This window comes from Zophobas morio, unplaced genomic scaffold (assembly GCF_036711695.1).
Source record: "Zophobas morio isolate AGI-343-1 ecotype UQ-CSIRO unplaced genomic scaffold, CSIRO_AGI_Zmor_V1 ptg000308l, whole genome shotgun sequence".
NCBI lineage: Eukaryota > Metazoa > Arthropoda > Insecta > Coleoptera > Tenebrionidae > Zophobas > Zophobas morio.
Genome location: NW_026972412.1, coordinates 1 through 13104, shown reverse-complemented (window position 1 = coordinate 13104; position 13104 = coordinate 1). Strand labels below are relative to the sequence as shown.

The following is a 13104-nucleotide window of genomic DNA, read 5'->3' as shown; positions in this document are numbered from 1 at the left end:
ATAGCAGTATTTATTATCAAAGCATAAGGACAGAATTTCCAGAGGGGTCTAACCCTTACCAAATACTTTCGAAGTATCCTTTCAAAACTAAGGAAAACTTTTGGAAAGATTACAACAATCATCATTTATCGATTATTTACGATGATGATCTGCAAAAACCCGTATTAAAAATGACCGTAAATCATAGTTTAAACTCCTATATACAACCATATAACCAAGAATTCAGCATCAAAATCTTAAGTACAGCTAATAATGATACAACAATATTAGCCGCGGAAGGCGACACCATGATATACCTTTTTTGGTTTAAAGTTAGCAGACTTACACATTTGTCTCAAAATATTTTTGACATATTTCAAATCGTAGCAACTCAAGAGGACACAGGACAAGATGACTTACCAATATTTGCTTTTTCACTTAATCAGTTTAACGGTGAAAACCATCTGTTTTACAGAAGGTTTGACTCAATGTACGATTTAGGACCATTAAATAATTATCATGATGCGTGGGTTCAGGCATATGTTGAGGTAAGTATGTAGACCTCAGCACAGTTAGTAATCTTTTTTAACGATCTAAACTACCAAGATTAAATATGAAAAAGACGGCTACATAAAATTTGATTTAAAAGACATGGAAGGGAACAGACTATTGGAACTTGTAGATGATTTAAGCTTTGTTGATAACCACGTCAACTGCTGGGAAGATAATTATCGTTCTATAAGGTTATATTGATTTCTTATCATGAAGGCTGCAGTTGCATTATATTAATTATTTTTAGACCTCGATGGGGGATATACAAGATCCAAAGCAGAGAGCGAAAGTTCGACGAACTAGAAGAAGTTTATTATACAGACTTAACAGTATACAAAAAGTTTCGAGATGACAGTCCCTTGCTCCCGGAAGATTGTAGAGTATCAGATTGGTTCCATGGGCCTTGTGAATTTAAATGTGGAAGGGGCACAGTCAAAGGGTTTCGAAACGTAACTAGAACTATCATTAGACCTGCGAGTCGAGGTGGGGAGCCCTGCCCGGACCTGCTAAAACGAACAGAGGAGTGTGAAGGAAGGTGTCTCACTATTGACTGCGAAGTTACTGAATGGGTTACAGGATCCTGCAAAGCGCACTGCGGTACAGGAACTGTAAATGGAACAGTAGTTTCTGAACGAACAATAACGACCTACCCTTCTAACGACGGTGCTTTATGTCCTGAATTAACTAAAAAGGAAGCTTGCGTACATCGGTGCCCTGAACTTGCAATACTATCAGAAAAAAAGGACTGCTCTAAATGCCATAGCCTAGCCTCTTGTGAAACTTCTGGATGCCAGTGTGTAAATAATTTAATAGGAGATGGAGTAAAGTTCTGTGGTTGTAATGAAACCAGCAAACTAAAAGAGGATCATTGTGTCACCCTATTTACTTTTAACTATGACATCTCAACTACTGATTTCAAGCAAGGCATTCACGCTACATTTCCCAAAGCTTCCAACCCTTATAAAGTTTTATATAAATACCCATGGAATAATGAAGTAGAAGAACACCCAGGCCACGTTTACGACCACTTGCAAGTTGTGTGGGATCCACAAATAAGAAAACAAGTGCTTAACGTTATAATGCACCGGGATCTAGACGGGGATGGTAGCGGAGACCTAAAAGATAGACAGCGAACTGAGTTTAAGGCTTCCGAAAAATCAGCTGAAAGGATTATTGCTTTAAAAGATGAAACTATGGTATACATGTGGTGGTTTAAAATAAACGGAAATGTAAAAGCAAGCAAAAACTTTTTTCATATATTTCAGCTTAAAGTTGTAGGTGACGTGGATGGGACGCCCATGTTTACTTTAACAATTGAACAAAAATCAAACGCCGACAAATTTTACTATACGGATTTTGGTAACTTTCATGAACTTGGGCCCATGTCCGCTTTTTCAGGGAAGTGGATTCAAGCTTACGTGGAAGTTAAGTACTCTTCCAGTAACGGTTATACAAAGTTTAATCTAAAAGATATTATGGGTAAAAATCTAATTGATACGAAAGGTGAAGAATTTTATACAATAAAGCGGCAGAACAGGTGGATTAAGGGTTCAAAGCTTGTGCGAACAAAATGGGGCATCTACAGAAGCAAAATTACAAAAAAATTGTATAATTCGGAAGATGTGCTCGCCGTAACGGATCTGACTATTTACAAAAAAAGATAAACTTTTTAATTTCTAGTTTTAAAAAGTGTGCCATATAAGAAAATACTGGAAACTAACAAAGGTATAAATAATACAATTTGTTAAACTTTATTATAGCCAATAAAGTATAAGGACTGGCAAGTCTGTCCATATTAAAGGTACAATCAATATAGGATATGTAAATATTTTCCAAGTTCATGAAAACTTTCTGTAGTGGAAACTCTTCGTAGGATTTTAGTTAAATTAAATTATTTTCCCAACTTTCTTCCGATTCTCCCACAAGGTCGTCATTGTAAGGGTGAATGTTTTTATTTTTTTTGAAAAAATAATAACCAATTAAAGCCCCTAAGCCTACACTCAGTAGTATAGCAAGCAATATAGTCACCACTTCCCACTTGTTAATACTATAAACTCGAGAAGAATAGTCTTCCTTCGTGTCGTTTTCGCCTGGGTTTCTATCATTCTGACACTCAGCACTAATATTAGTAGGAGTTATTTTATCTAAATAGTCTCTAACGACTTCCCAAGGACACAAATGATGCGAGTTTTGGATAGAAAACTTTCCGCAAAAAGGAAAAGGAGTTTCTACACCGTTGTAAATTAGCCTAAGGAAAAAGTTTGGTTCAGTTTTTAAATTATCTTCCTCGTACAACTCAAACTGTAATAACGAAGAGTATCTCGGCCAGTTCTGCTGGGAAAAACCAAAGGCGATCAAGATGGACAGGAGGCCCAAGTCGTGACCGCTATACTCAGCAAATTTGTGAAATGAAAGGTTCCTAGAAATACTCTGGTGGTACTCTACATCATTAGAATTGGTATCTTTCCCTGTGTTATTGATAGAGAATCGCTGTTTGGCCTGCATTACGGCTATATCCCAGCGATCTTTCCACTCTTTAAGTAAAATCCCTATGGAAACTCGAGACTTTTTTTCTAAAGTAGGGTACGTGCCGTTGAGCGCTGTAGTCTCGGCGTAAATAAAGCTCATTTTTTCTATAAAGTCCTTTTCCAGCTCTAAATTTTCTTTGGTAAGCGGAGTTTCATAGCCGTGACATTTATGCATGATCATACAATCCCAAAGGTGGTCTAACTGCGTTAAATATATTAATAAATTAATTATAATATAAAGTTTTATGAAAACACACGTTCTCTGAAAAAGTTCCAAATTGTCTATGCAATATTATAGAAAAGTTTTTGCGCTGAGCATCCAGCTGCTTCTTTTTAGGGCTAACAGACTGTTCAAACTCTTCCGAATAACTTCTGGATTTCGCGCAGAAATCATAACCCCAAATGGGATCAAGCTCAAGTGCTTGCGTGTTGAATTCCAGTGCGCTCAAGTTGTCTATAGGGTACATCCCATTAATAAGTGCTTGAAGTGATTGAATAACACGGGGCACCTTATCCCAGTGGGCGCAGAAGTAAATAGAACAAAGTTAAAGTGTAATTGTACAGTAAAAAAGTACAGTGTCTGCCCGCAAGTACAATTCGGAATTCAAGGGAGTGGACGAAAGAAAACTAGAGCAGAAAAATAATTAAAAAAAAAAAGAGTAGCACTGAAAACTTGCAACAGTTACCCGGATTCCACATAAGAACTCCGCAGCATTTTACCGTTTTCTGTCTGCATTTCGTAGCCCTTAGAGGTAAGTTGCCCTATTTTAAGCTAAAATTACTATATAATAACAATAACCCTATATCGCACATCCTACCAGGGTAACAGTTTTTATATGGAAATGAGTCTCTGTTATCATAACGTTGTAAGTACGCTCTTGTAGGAGAAACGTCGCTTTCGTTTAAAAGTACAAAACCCACTTTTAACTTGCAATCAAAGTCAGTCTCCATTGAATCTTCTTCCCAACACTTTCCGCCTTCAGTTGTTACTTATATAATTATCTTTTAAAGTTAAAAAAAGATTGAGTATAAAAACTATAAACCTCTGTCTCCATGCCTGTGGAAAATAGTGACCTGTGTCAAGGAAAGACCTGGCACCAAAGGCACAGGATTAGGAGCATAACTAAAGTTGCACTGTGAAGGAATGTATTTTAAACTAAAGCACTTCCATACCATAAAATATATAAATAAGAGAAACATTATACTAAATTAGTCGCACTTGACTAGAAGCCATAAATAAAAAAACACGGTGCACTGGCATGCCCGAGATGTGGAGAGGTAGGCATGAGGTTAGAAATTTTGTGCCTTCCTAATTCTCCTAAACTTAAGCGGTGCGGTTTGTTTTATTATTATATTATAGCTAATAACTTAAAATGACTAAGTAAAAAAGGAATGCTCTGCTAAATTTTGTGTTTCCAAAGATTAAAAATTATTATTACCATCATAACTTTTACCTTGTTGCTTGCAACTGCCTGATTTTTACTTTTAAAAACATTTAATAATAATTCCGAGAAGGCTTACTTTTGTAGTATTATTATAAAGTATATAAGTGAAAAACTGTATTTCGTTAGTAGGAGAACTTATGCAAGTACACATATTGTTCTATATCTAGTAAATTTGTCTCTCTTCTATTTTTATTTTGACCGTATATGCATCGACACATGCAGTGATAGCCTTTTTTAATGGGGATCGCGCCCAGCAAATTTTAACAACCCTTTATTTTGTAAGCCTGATTTTTAAATTTGAAAGCGATTACGGTATCAAATTCCCAAGGTCTCTTTTTCGAGGGCTAGGCTTGCTTTTAAAAAGAAAAACCTAATGATATTACACTGGAATTATGGAGGACAGTAGTTTCCTATTATAAAAACCTATGATGTAGTTTTTGAAAAATAACAAAGAGAAGTAAATGGTATTTAATAAACTCTGCAGGAGAAAGAGAGATGTTAGCTGCTCTTCCGAAAAACAAAAGATTGCTTTATTGAGTAAAAGGAAGTCATGTGATGAAATAATATTTTTTTTAAAAAAAAATACTTTTTAATAGTTCTTATATTTGTAAAAGGACTAAAATATAATTTTCTTCGAAGTAAGCATTGCTCGATTGTATACACTCCTTTAACTTAAAACAGGTCACCGGTATGTAAACTATCTAAATTTGAAGAGCGAAAGCCCAAAAATAGTTGAACGTGCTAGCATAACAAATAGATATCTGGCCTTTCACTATAAAATAAATCTCTAACACTACAATTATGAATGTAGTACCTGCTCTTGACAGAAGCATATAGCTTTTAATTAAAAAAAAAAAAAAAAAAAAAGATTGAATAGCTTAATTGAATTTATTTACTAAGGGCGTTCTACAGGTGCTCGATCGAGTTGACAACTTCGAATACCCGAGCTCTCACACCAGGTTTTTAGCCTTCCACAAAGTGCAAGTAAAATTATCGTCTTAACATGTGCCCTTTACGTTCAATTTAAAACCCCCACTTAGCTTTCAATCGACGTGGGGGGCTGAGGTGCGTCGCGTGGAAGGCAGTACTGTGCACCGTCCCACAACCCGTAAGTGAGTTCTTCCGCTAGTAGGCGATTAGCGCGTCAAGCTTTCCATGCAGAGGGGGCGACGGCATCATTTTTTAAAGAGTGTGGGTCAGCAGTTCAGTCCGTAGTTCGTAGTGGTGTATTCATTGCGCACAAACCACCGCGCGTTTGTGGAAAGGCGCAGCAGTTGGTCTGTTGCACTTGAAGCGATGAGGTTATCGCCGATACGTCGTAGGCCCAGGCAGGAGATGTATATGCCATAATCGACCGAAATGCACAGCACATAAAGGCTTCGCTTATTGTACAAGGAAAGTTTACTTTTGCAGTGTAATAAAGGATATAGGACCTGGGTTGCTGCCTTGAGCTTCGCCGCCAAGTAATTTACGTGTGGACGCCAAGTCAACCAAGAATCAATAGTGGCCTCCCGGTATTTTACCTGAAAATACCACGGAATTTCCATGCCGTTAAAAGTTAACGGAGGCAACAGCGCATGGTGTTTCTTCGTTATAAGAAGCGCCTTGCTCTTTGCTGCATTAAGGGAGAGGTCCCATTGACGAAGTCAGCTAGCAAGCGTTTACAAGATAAAATTGTAAGTGCTGGCATAGTAAAACGGGTGACTTGGACGAAAAATAAAATCATCGTATTATTTGGCGTAAATGGCGACCCGCGTGTGAGGGTGAACCGGAAGAAGAATGTCGCTAGTATAGAGTGCGAATAACAGCGGTGATAAAAGAGAGTCTTGCGGAACCCCTGCTGTAAGATAGCGAGGCGAACGCCAGTGAAGCGCCTACTCGCACGTTGAAGACCGGCAGGTTAGGTACGGCTTGAGAACTTCTTGAAGGCCGCGCGGTACCGCCAAAGCATGTAGCTCGCATGATAACAGGCCACCATGTCATACTCGGCAAAAGCCTTCGCCTTCTCAACATCGAAAAAGACAGCGCCAGAGGCTTTTTTAGAAATTAAAGGCTCTGATCGTCCACTCGGTTAGGCGAAGAATATGTTGTTGGGTCGTTGAGTGTCCCTTGTGAAATCCAAAAATGAAGCTCTGGTAAAATTCCACTAGCGTTCACAACCGCCTTCAAAGGATTAAGTATAACTACTTTAACTATCTTACCGGTTGTCGCCAAAAGGCTGACGGGTCGATAGTTGTGAGGCACTGACGCCATTTGCGTCGTCTGTGGTAGCACCACGACCACCGCCATTTCCCCACGCCAGGGGAAATAGCCGAAGGCCAACACCGAGTTGACGAGACCGTACAGATGATTCATAGCAGCCTCTGGCAATTGCCTTAACAGCCGGATTAGTGATGCCGTCAGAGCCGGGAGCCTCTCGCTTCGGTAGTAAATTGATAATTGATTTGTTCTCGTCTGTGTTAGACAGGTCAAATAGATCACTGGAAATAAGATTAGGCACAAGGGGAGCGTTGTCTACGGTTGAAGGGGTGGATGGCGAACACTGGGCAGCTAGATGATCAGCAAAAAGTTTTCGCTTTATCTTCATCGCTTTCGGCTACTGTATCGCTGTTGTGAAGTGGTGGTCGAATCGAACGTCCGCGATTTCGAACTCGCTTAACAAATTTCCAAAAAGAGGCGCGACCGACGTCACCGACTTCCGATCCTTCGTTTAATTTGTTATCCCATTGGCAGTTTATATGTGCCTCCAGCTTTTTCCTGATGTGCCAATGAAGGAGGTTTTAGCACAAGTATTTTGTCTTCTGCGCGTTGGAAGGCCGTGACTACTCGGATGAGTTGCCAACGCTCGCATATTAATGCCTTTAATTCCTCAGGGAAGCCGTTAGGGGCGGTACACAAACTTCACTTGTCGTTCGCTGCTTTGCTGTGGGCTTCTTTCATCGCGCGTTAGCTAAACTGAATTCAACTACGTCATGCGTTATAAGCTTTTTCTGTAAAGTAATTAAGAAAGTAAAATTACTGATTGGAGAGATACAACCACTAAAATGGAAAGCAATAATTTCCTACTTGTGCTATATAAGACAAGCTTTTCATGGTTTTATTACTATATAAATCACCTCTCAACCACAAAAGACAGAAATGTGATGATTATCAATAGTTTTATAAACAACTAAATTCTCGATTTTTTTTTTTTCAGCACTCTATCTACCCTTCCCTTTTAAGATAGCATTTAGTGTCCAATAATCCCTATGTGAACATAAGATCTGGTCTTGCTATTATTAATATGGAAGACAGCAGAAAAAAACTGTTCATTACTTATTAACCTCGATAATACCAGTTTTTCGTGGCTAACTACAAATAACATTATAGACCTTTAAATAACAAAGTTCTTTCCAGCGTACTGGAATATATTGGTAACACTCCCATGATTCGTTGCGGAAATATAATTAAAGAGTATGGACTACAATGCGAACTCTGTAATTAACTCTTCCTTCTTATTATTTTTAAATATGATATATAAATATTAAATAAATAAAGTATATAGCTAGTTTCCTTTCATTTATTTCTATTTTATAAACTTTTATAAAGATGCCAAGTGCGAATTTTTCAGTTGTGGTGGCTCGGTTAAGGATAGGTGAGATGGAAAAACTCTTTTTGATAAGTACATCCTTGATAGTACGGCCCTAAAATTATAGGATTTCGATTAGAATGTTCGAAGAAGCTGAGAAATCTAATATAATTAAGCCTGGATACACCATAATTGAACCCACATCGGGTCCACTTTTCTCTTCCTTTTCCTCAATTGCCAACATGCTTAACTTTAAAAAGGTAACACGGGGATCGGACTTGCTCTCTGTGCTGCCGTTAAAGGATACCGCTGCATTATGTGTATGCCTGAGAAAGTGAGCGATGAGAAGGCAATTTAAGCGCCACTAATTTTTTTGTTTTACAGAACAATTATCTTAGTAGGTCGACGTGTTGAAAGCTCTCGATGCGAAAATTATCCGAACCCCCACAGAAGTTCCATCCGAATCTCCGGATTCGCATATAGGCGTTGCTCAGAGCCTTAATCGTGAAGTAGTAACTAAATTTGGTTACTTTAATCTCGAAGCAGTAACTATAAACTTATCACAAGATAAAGAATTCGTGTATATTAAACCAATATGAGAATCAGTATAATCCTATTGTGCACTATGAAGAAACTGCAGAAGAAATTTTAAGTCAGTGCGGTGGAAGGGTAGATATGTTCGTCGCTGGCGCAGGTGCATCGCTAACAAATAATACCAACATTAGTTATTCATTACATTTTTCTTCTACATAAAAGGAACAGGAGGCACTATTACGGGGGTTGCCAAAAAACTGAAAGAAATAAATCAGAACGTCAAGGTAAGCCGTCATTGTGTATATACCTATTTCCAACTTGTATTTTACTCATCCCAGATTGTTGGTGTTGATCCTGTAGGCTCTGTTCTTTCACAACCGGACCCCACGAACGCCAAGAAAGGTAACTGGCTAGTCGAGGGCATTGGATACGATTTTGTCCCAAAAACGCTGAATCGAAGCGTGATAGACTCGTGGATTAAGAGTACATATAAACTCCTGACAAAATGTCATGGTTTACTGGGTTTTTATGAGCTTATAACTTTTCCGCAGCCGACGACAAAACTTCTTTTGAAATGGCACGCAAACTAATAAAATTGGAAGGTAACCAGCTTCCACCGATCAGGGAAAAAAAAACTACTTGTACTACCATGCTTAAAAGGCCTACTTTGCGGAGGTTCTAGTGGTGCCGCTATGGCCGCAGCAATCAAGGCTGCAAGAGAGCTCAAAGAGGGTCAGATTTGCGTCGTGGTACTGCCAGACGGACTACGGAACTATATGAGCAAATTTTTGAAAGACGAATGGATGGAACTACACGGTTCATTTCCGATCACTCCCATGCGGTGTGTAGCCTAAAACTAAACGGCGCCAGCAGGATTTTTAGAAAGTTCGCCTAAAGCTTCCGAAAACTACTACAACGGCGGCACTATAGGCAGTTTGAAGCTAGAGAGAACAGAACGGATCAGAAATGGTCAGCAGAAAGGAACCCAAGGATTTTGCTTAATTCTAATATATAACTTAGATGCCACGTGCAAGGAAGCTTGCGAAGCCTTGGCGAAGGTAGACACCGAGTGGCTGCCAGTTGTGGATACCTCCAATAAGGTCTTATTATACAATTCCCTAACCAAGCCAAGCACCACGTCCAACAGAGCTGTAGGTGGTGGGGATTGCTGCTACTGATATACTCCTCAGCAACTTTAAAAGCGGACGACTGACAGATGCGTCTCCTGTAGGCCGCCTTCAGGAGCTATCTTCTCTGGGACAAAAAGTGCAGGTAGCGCGCTTTGGTGCTACTTTTTGTTTGACTTACAAGACTTTTTTAAAAAACTTCTAAGAACGTCAAGTTGAGCACAAAGCTTTCTAAAGTTGACAAACTCCTGCAAAAAAAGTATTTCTGCTGCGTAACTGATGACCACACGCAAGAAGTAAACCACAGAATTCCCTAAAAAAAAAAAAAAAATTATTAACTCTCTCAACGCTCTTTATAATCCAGCTACTTTACAAGGTAACAATGAATGATCTGCTTCAATATGTCCTAAGGAGCAGAGATGCGCACTGATCACCGCCCTCTAATTGCTTGAGCTTCAGTGACAAACAGCCAACAATAAAGTTTGTTTTACGTTGTTGGCGAGTCCGCCAGACAGCATCAACCTTTACTCAGCTGTTTTCCCCGCAATCGACTATCGTCACTCTTTTCATGGGTCTTCCGGTTTTGCTGCCAACCTCCTCCATTTTCTTAACCACCTCCATCCCTTGTAAGCAGAACCAATAGGAAACCTCCTCCTGGCCCATGTGGTGGTTATTCAACTTACCCTCGACGACCTTTCCAAACACCACGTGCTTTCCATCGAGCCTGGTAACCGATGTTTAGTGTCAAGGCTACTATTTAAAAGCCGTCGGGGTCGCGCATAAGTACCACTCCGTTTTTGCGGTGCAGATAAAAAATTGCGATTTGTTAGTATTGGGGCCGGAATTCGCCATCGAAAGGACCCCTTTACACGCCCAACCGAGTTAGCTGGAGAGAGGAGAGGCAGAAGGTACCAGGCCGAAGCCAACCTGCTCCGGTGTGTTTCAGCTGAAAATTTTCGTCCTCAAAGGGGCCTATAGAAAAGCAGGCATTTCACTCAATTTAATATAAATAGCCAATTCAAAAGAAAGCAGTGTTTCGTGCCGTTATAAATTGAGTTCCCGCCGGTGCCGTCCTCGTGTGTAAAATCACCGCCTTGCACCATAAATTGCGGGATGATGCGGTGGAAGATACTTCCCCTGTAGCCAAACCCTCGAGCGTGCGTGCACAGCTGCCGGAAATTCTCTGCTGTTCGCGGTACGACGTCTTTTCGCAGCTGTCAATTATAAAGTTCATTGTAGGAATCCAGAACGAAACTGGCCGACTTGCCTCTATTTTGATTCTTCCTATAGGAACCGAGGCAATCGCAATGTCTAAGTAAACCAACGGATTGCCTTTACTCCCAGTCATCTCGACCGAGGTTAGGTCTTCCTTTAGAACGTGGTAAAGCACAGCAGCGCTTAGTAAAAAGTCTGCTAGGAAAAATTTTTATTAAGACTTGAGCTACTGAGTCAGTAGTTTCTTCGCTTGCAGCCTGGCCCTCTCCCGTTCCTCTACCAAACCTTTTCAGCCAGCTTTCTTCTGTCCAAATGGGACGCATGGAACCTTCTTTGATGATTTGCGGCTTCGCAACGTTAACCTTAAAACAAAAAATAACTTAGCTGTTGATGTATTAGAAAAAGATTATAAATCAAGCTCGTATAGTATGGCCCAGTAGCTCAGAATCATTCATGTTATCAATAGCAGCGGAAGCGTCTTCCACAGTAAAAAATTCAACAAATGCAAAGCCCCGATGCTTTCCTATTACAAAATAATAGTACTTCCTTAACTCTAAAAGCAAAAGCTGATAAATAATTGCACTAAAAAAAAAAAGTTGCTAAAAAATATAAAGAACCTAAGACCAGCATATACACTAACAATATAATAGTAAAAATAAAGGTCTATGCTAACTCTGTCCAAGTAACAAGGTCAACCTCAAACAATATAAACCTGTTTCATAATCTATAGGGATAATAATGTCAAATATTTCTCCAAAAGGGATAAAAGCGGCATGTAAGATTTCCTTCGTAACCTCTTGATCTAAACCACCTAAGGGTGGATGTTGTGATATTATTGACAAACATCTAAACATTTTAAAGTAGAATATCATTTAAAACATACCAACATATAAAATCTTCTTATTAGACATAAGTATTAATAATGTAGTAAAAAAATGAAAAAAAAAAAAAAGTAGAAATTTTTATAGGCGACTCGGAGATTAGTGCAAAGTGTCTGTGAGCAGGCTTTGGGGGTGTACTTTTCGGTGCATGCGACATACTACTACTAGGCTCTCTTGTAAGTACTGCGATGTCCCCTTCTTTTATTAAAAGTATACCAAATAGTGCTAAGGTTGGTGGTATTTCCCAGCCATGGGTAGAAAAATAGTAAGCTATTTTGTTAATAATAAGTTTTATTAAACGGTACTCTAAAAATCCTTTTTATTAAATCTTTGTTTTTTATAACTTAGCAGACCTAAGACCATCGATGAGGTTGTCTCCCAAGAAGAAGTAGTGGCTTCTCTAAGTGCTGCTGTCAAAGTTGGAAATGTATGATAAGCTTTCATCTTTCTTCGTCTTATGAATTTTGTTTTTTATGAAGGACGATTTCTTTTTCAACTTTTCTTCCAGCTTCCTCATCTTTTATTTTATGGGCCCCCCGGAACCGGAAAAACTTCCACTATTCTAGCTCTCTCTCATCAAATATTTGGGTTTTTCACAGTATTCATTATAAGAATTTTTATCTTTAATAATGATAATATCAAGCCCTGAACTATATAAAGAACGGGTTTTAGAATTAAATGCTTCGGATGAGCGCGGAATCGATGTAGTTCGCGAGAAAGTAAAAAAATTTGCGCAATCTCTTGTCTCGGTGAGCAAAACGTAGTTAGTTCTTACTTTTATAATTACTTCTTATTTTCACCTTCCTTATTTTTATAATATAGTTTCGTAATATATTTTCATAAAATTAAATTATTTTTCAAGCGCACCGCTATTTAAAGTTGTGATTCTGGACGAAGCGGATTCGATGACGAAGGATGCCCAGGCGGCCTTACGCCGTACAATGGAGGTCTACTCTAAGATGACCCGATTTTGCCTTATATGCAATTATGTTACCAGGTTCATCAAAATTAGTAATCTATAAGTGAAATAAGAACCTTTTGCTTTTTTACTGTACTAAAGTTTTAACGATTATACTTGTTACTGCGTGGCTTAATCTTTGAGATAACTTAATTAATTATTTATAACTTTTTAGAATCATTGAGCCGTTAACGTCCCGCTGTGCAAAGTTTCGATTTAAACCTCTACCCTATAGCTTAATGGAAGAGCATATCAAAATGATTGCAGAGCAGGAAGCCATTTCCCTTGGGGACAACGTGAAATTTGTTCGTTATAAC

The 13104-nt window shown here is 38.9% G+C and overlaps 4 protein-coding genes across 5 annotated transcripts; 2 read left to right on the top strand and 2 right to left on the bottom strand.

Annotated features, from left to right (window-relative positions):
• Nucleotides 1-2412: 2412 nt before the first annotated feature.
• LOC135119832 (lysosomal acid phosphatase-like) lies at nucleotides 2413-4211 on the bottom strand. Its single transcript, XM_064044217.1, has 6 exons — nucleotides 4103-4211; nucleotides 3878-4048; nucleotides 3746-3821; nucleotides 3635-3686; nucleotides 3317-3568; nucleotides 2413-3261 (listed from the first exon to the last, which is right to left on the bottom strand). Exons 2-6 carry the CDS (start codon nucleotides 4008-4010, stop codon nucleotides 2413-2415), a joined length of 1362 nt encoding a protein of 453 aa, XP_063900287.1. The 5' UTR covers nucleotides 4011-4048; nucleotides 4103-4211.
• Nucleotides 4212-7272: 3061 nt separating this feature from the next.
• Nucleotides 7273-9784, top strand: LOC135119831 (cystathionine beta-synthase-like). Its single transcript, XM_064044216.1, has 12 exons — nucleotides 7273-7322; nucleotides 7874-7980; nucleotides 8093-8138; nucleotides 8200-8279; nucleotides 8333-8421; nucleotides 8474-8581; nucleotides 8640-8766; nucleotides 8829-8890; nucleotides 8945-9089; nucleotides 9158-9208; nucleotides 9267-9422; nucleotides 9480-9784. Exons 1-12 carry the CDS (start codon nucleotides 7273-7275, stop codon nucleotides 9782-9784), a joined length of 1326 nt encoding a protein of 441 aa, XP_063900286.1.
• A 114-nt stretch (nucleotides 9785-9898) lies between these two features.
• LOC135119822 (peptidyl-prolyl cis-trans isomerase-like) lies at nucleotides 9899-11874 on the bottom strand. 2 transcript variants are annotated; one of them, XM_064044212.1, is made up of 12 exons: nucleotides 11832-11874; nucleotides 11661-11759; nucleotides 11368-11471; nucleotides 11170-11310; nucleotides 11001-11102; nucleotides 10776-10947; nucleotides 10661-10705; nucleotides 10521-10596; nucleotides 10417-10457; nucleotides 10225-10356; nucleotides 10107-10173; nucleotides 9899-10046 (listed from the first exon to the last, which is right to left on the bottom strand). In XM_064044212.1, exons 1-10 carry the CDS (start codon nucleotides 11857-11859, stop codon nucleotides 10262-10264), a joined length of 903 nt encoding a protein of 300 aa, XP_063900282.1. In that variant the 5' UTR covers nucleotides 11860-11874; the 3' UTR covers nucleotides 9899-10046; nucleotides 10107-10173; nucleotides 10225-10261. The 2 variants fall into 2 exon arrangements, with proteins under 2 accessions (XP_063900282.1, XP_063900281.1); XM_064044211.1 differs by having other exon boundaries at nucleotides 10225-10457.
• A 142-nt stretch (nucleotides 11875-12016) lies between these two features.
• LOC135119821 (replication factor C subunit 4-like) lies at nucleotides 12017-13092 on the top strand (the record flags this gene model as incomplete). The annotated part of the gene is made up of 6 exons (XM_064044210.1): nucleotides 12017-12094; nucleotides 12178-12256; nucleotides 12338-12417; nucleotides 12473-12589; nucleotides 12692-12826; nucleotides 12963-13092. Coding segments are annotated over exons 1-6 (618 nt in total), but the record flags the coding sequence as incomplete, so codon positions are not given.
• Nucleotides 13093-13104: the final 12 nt, after the last annotated feature.

Excerpts from the sequence above, each read along its gene's own strand:
- LOC135119832 (XM_064044217.1), bottom strand. The coding sequence starts at position 4,010 with ATGGAGACTGACTTTGATTGCAAGTTAAAAGTGGGTTTTGTACTTTTA. Across the intron at positions 3,822-3,877 it reads ATATAAAAACTGTTACCCTG|GGCAACTTACCTCTAAGGGC; the intron begins GTAGGATGTGCG and ends AGCTTAAAATAG. Across the intron at positions 3,569-3,634 it reads TGTACTTGCGGGCAGACACT|GTGCCCCGTGTTATTCAATC; the intron begins GTACTTTTTTAC and ends CACTGGGATAAG.
- LOC135119831 (XM_064044216.1), top strand. The coding sequence starts at position 7,273 with ATGAAGGAGGTTTTAGCACAAGTATTTTGTCTTCTGCGCGTTGGAAGG. Across the intron at positions 8,422-8,473 it reads AGAAAGTGAGCGATGAGAAG|GTCGACGTGTTGAAAGCTCT; the intron begins GCAATTTAAGCG and ends TTATCTTAGTAG. Across the intron at positions 9,090-9,157 it reads GATAGACTCGTGGATTAAGA|CCGACGACAAAACTTCTTTT; the intron begins GTACATATAAAC and ends ACTTTTCCGCAG.
- LOC135119822 (XM_064044211.1), bottom strand. The coding sequence starts at position 11,859 with ATGTCTAATAAGAAGATTTTATATGTTG. Across the intron at positions 11,103-11,169 it reads CTACTGACTCAGTAGCTCAA|GAAGACCTAACCTCGGTCGA; the intron begins GTCTTAATAAAA and ends CACGTTCTAAAG. Across the intron at positions 10,597-10,660 it reads GCTGAAACACACCGGAGCAG|GGGTCCTTTCGATGGCGAAT; the intron begins GTTGGCTTCGGC and ends GGGCGTGTAAAG.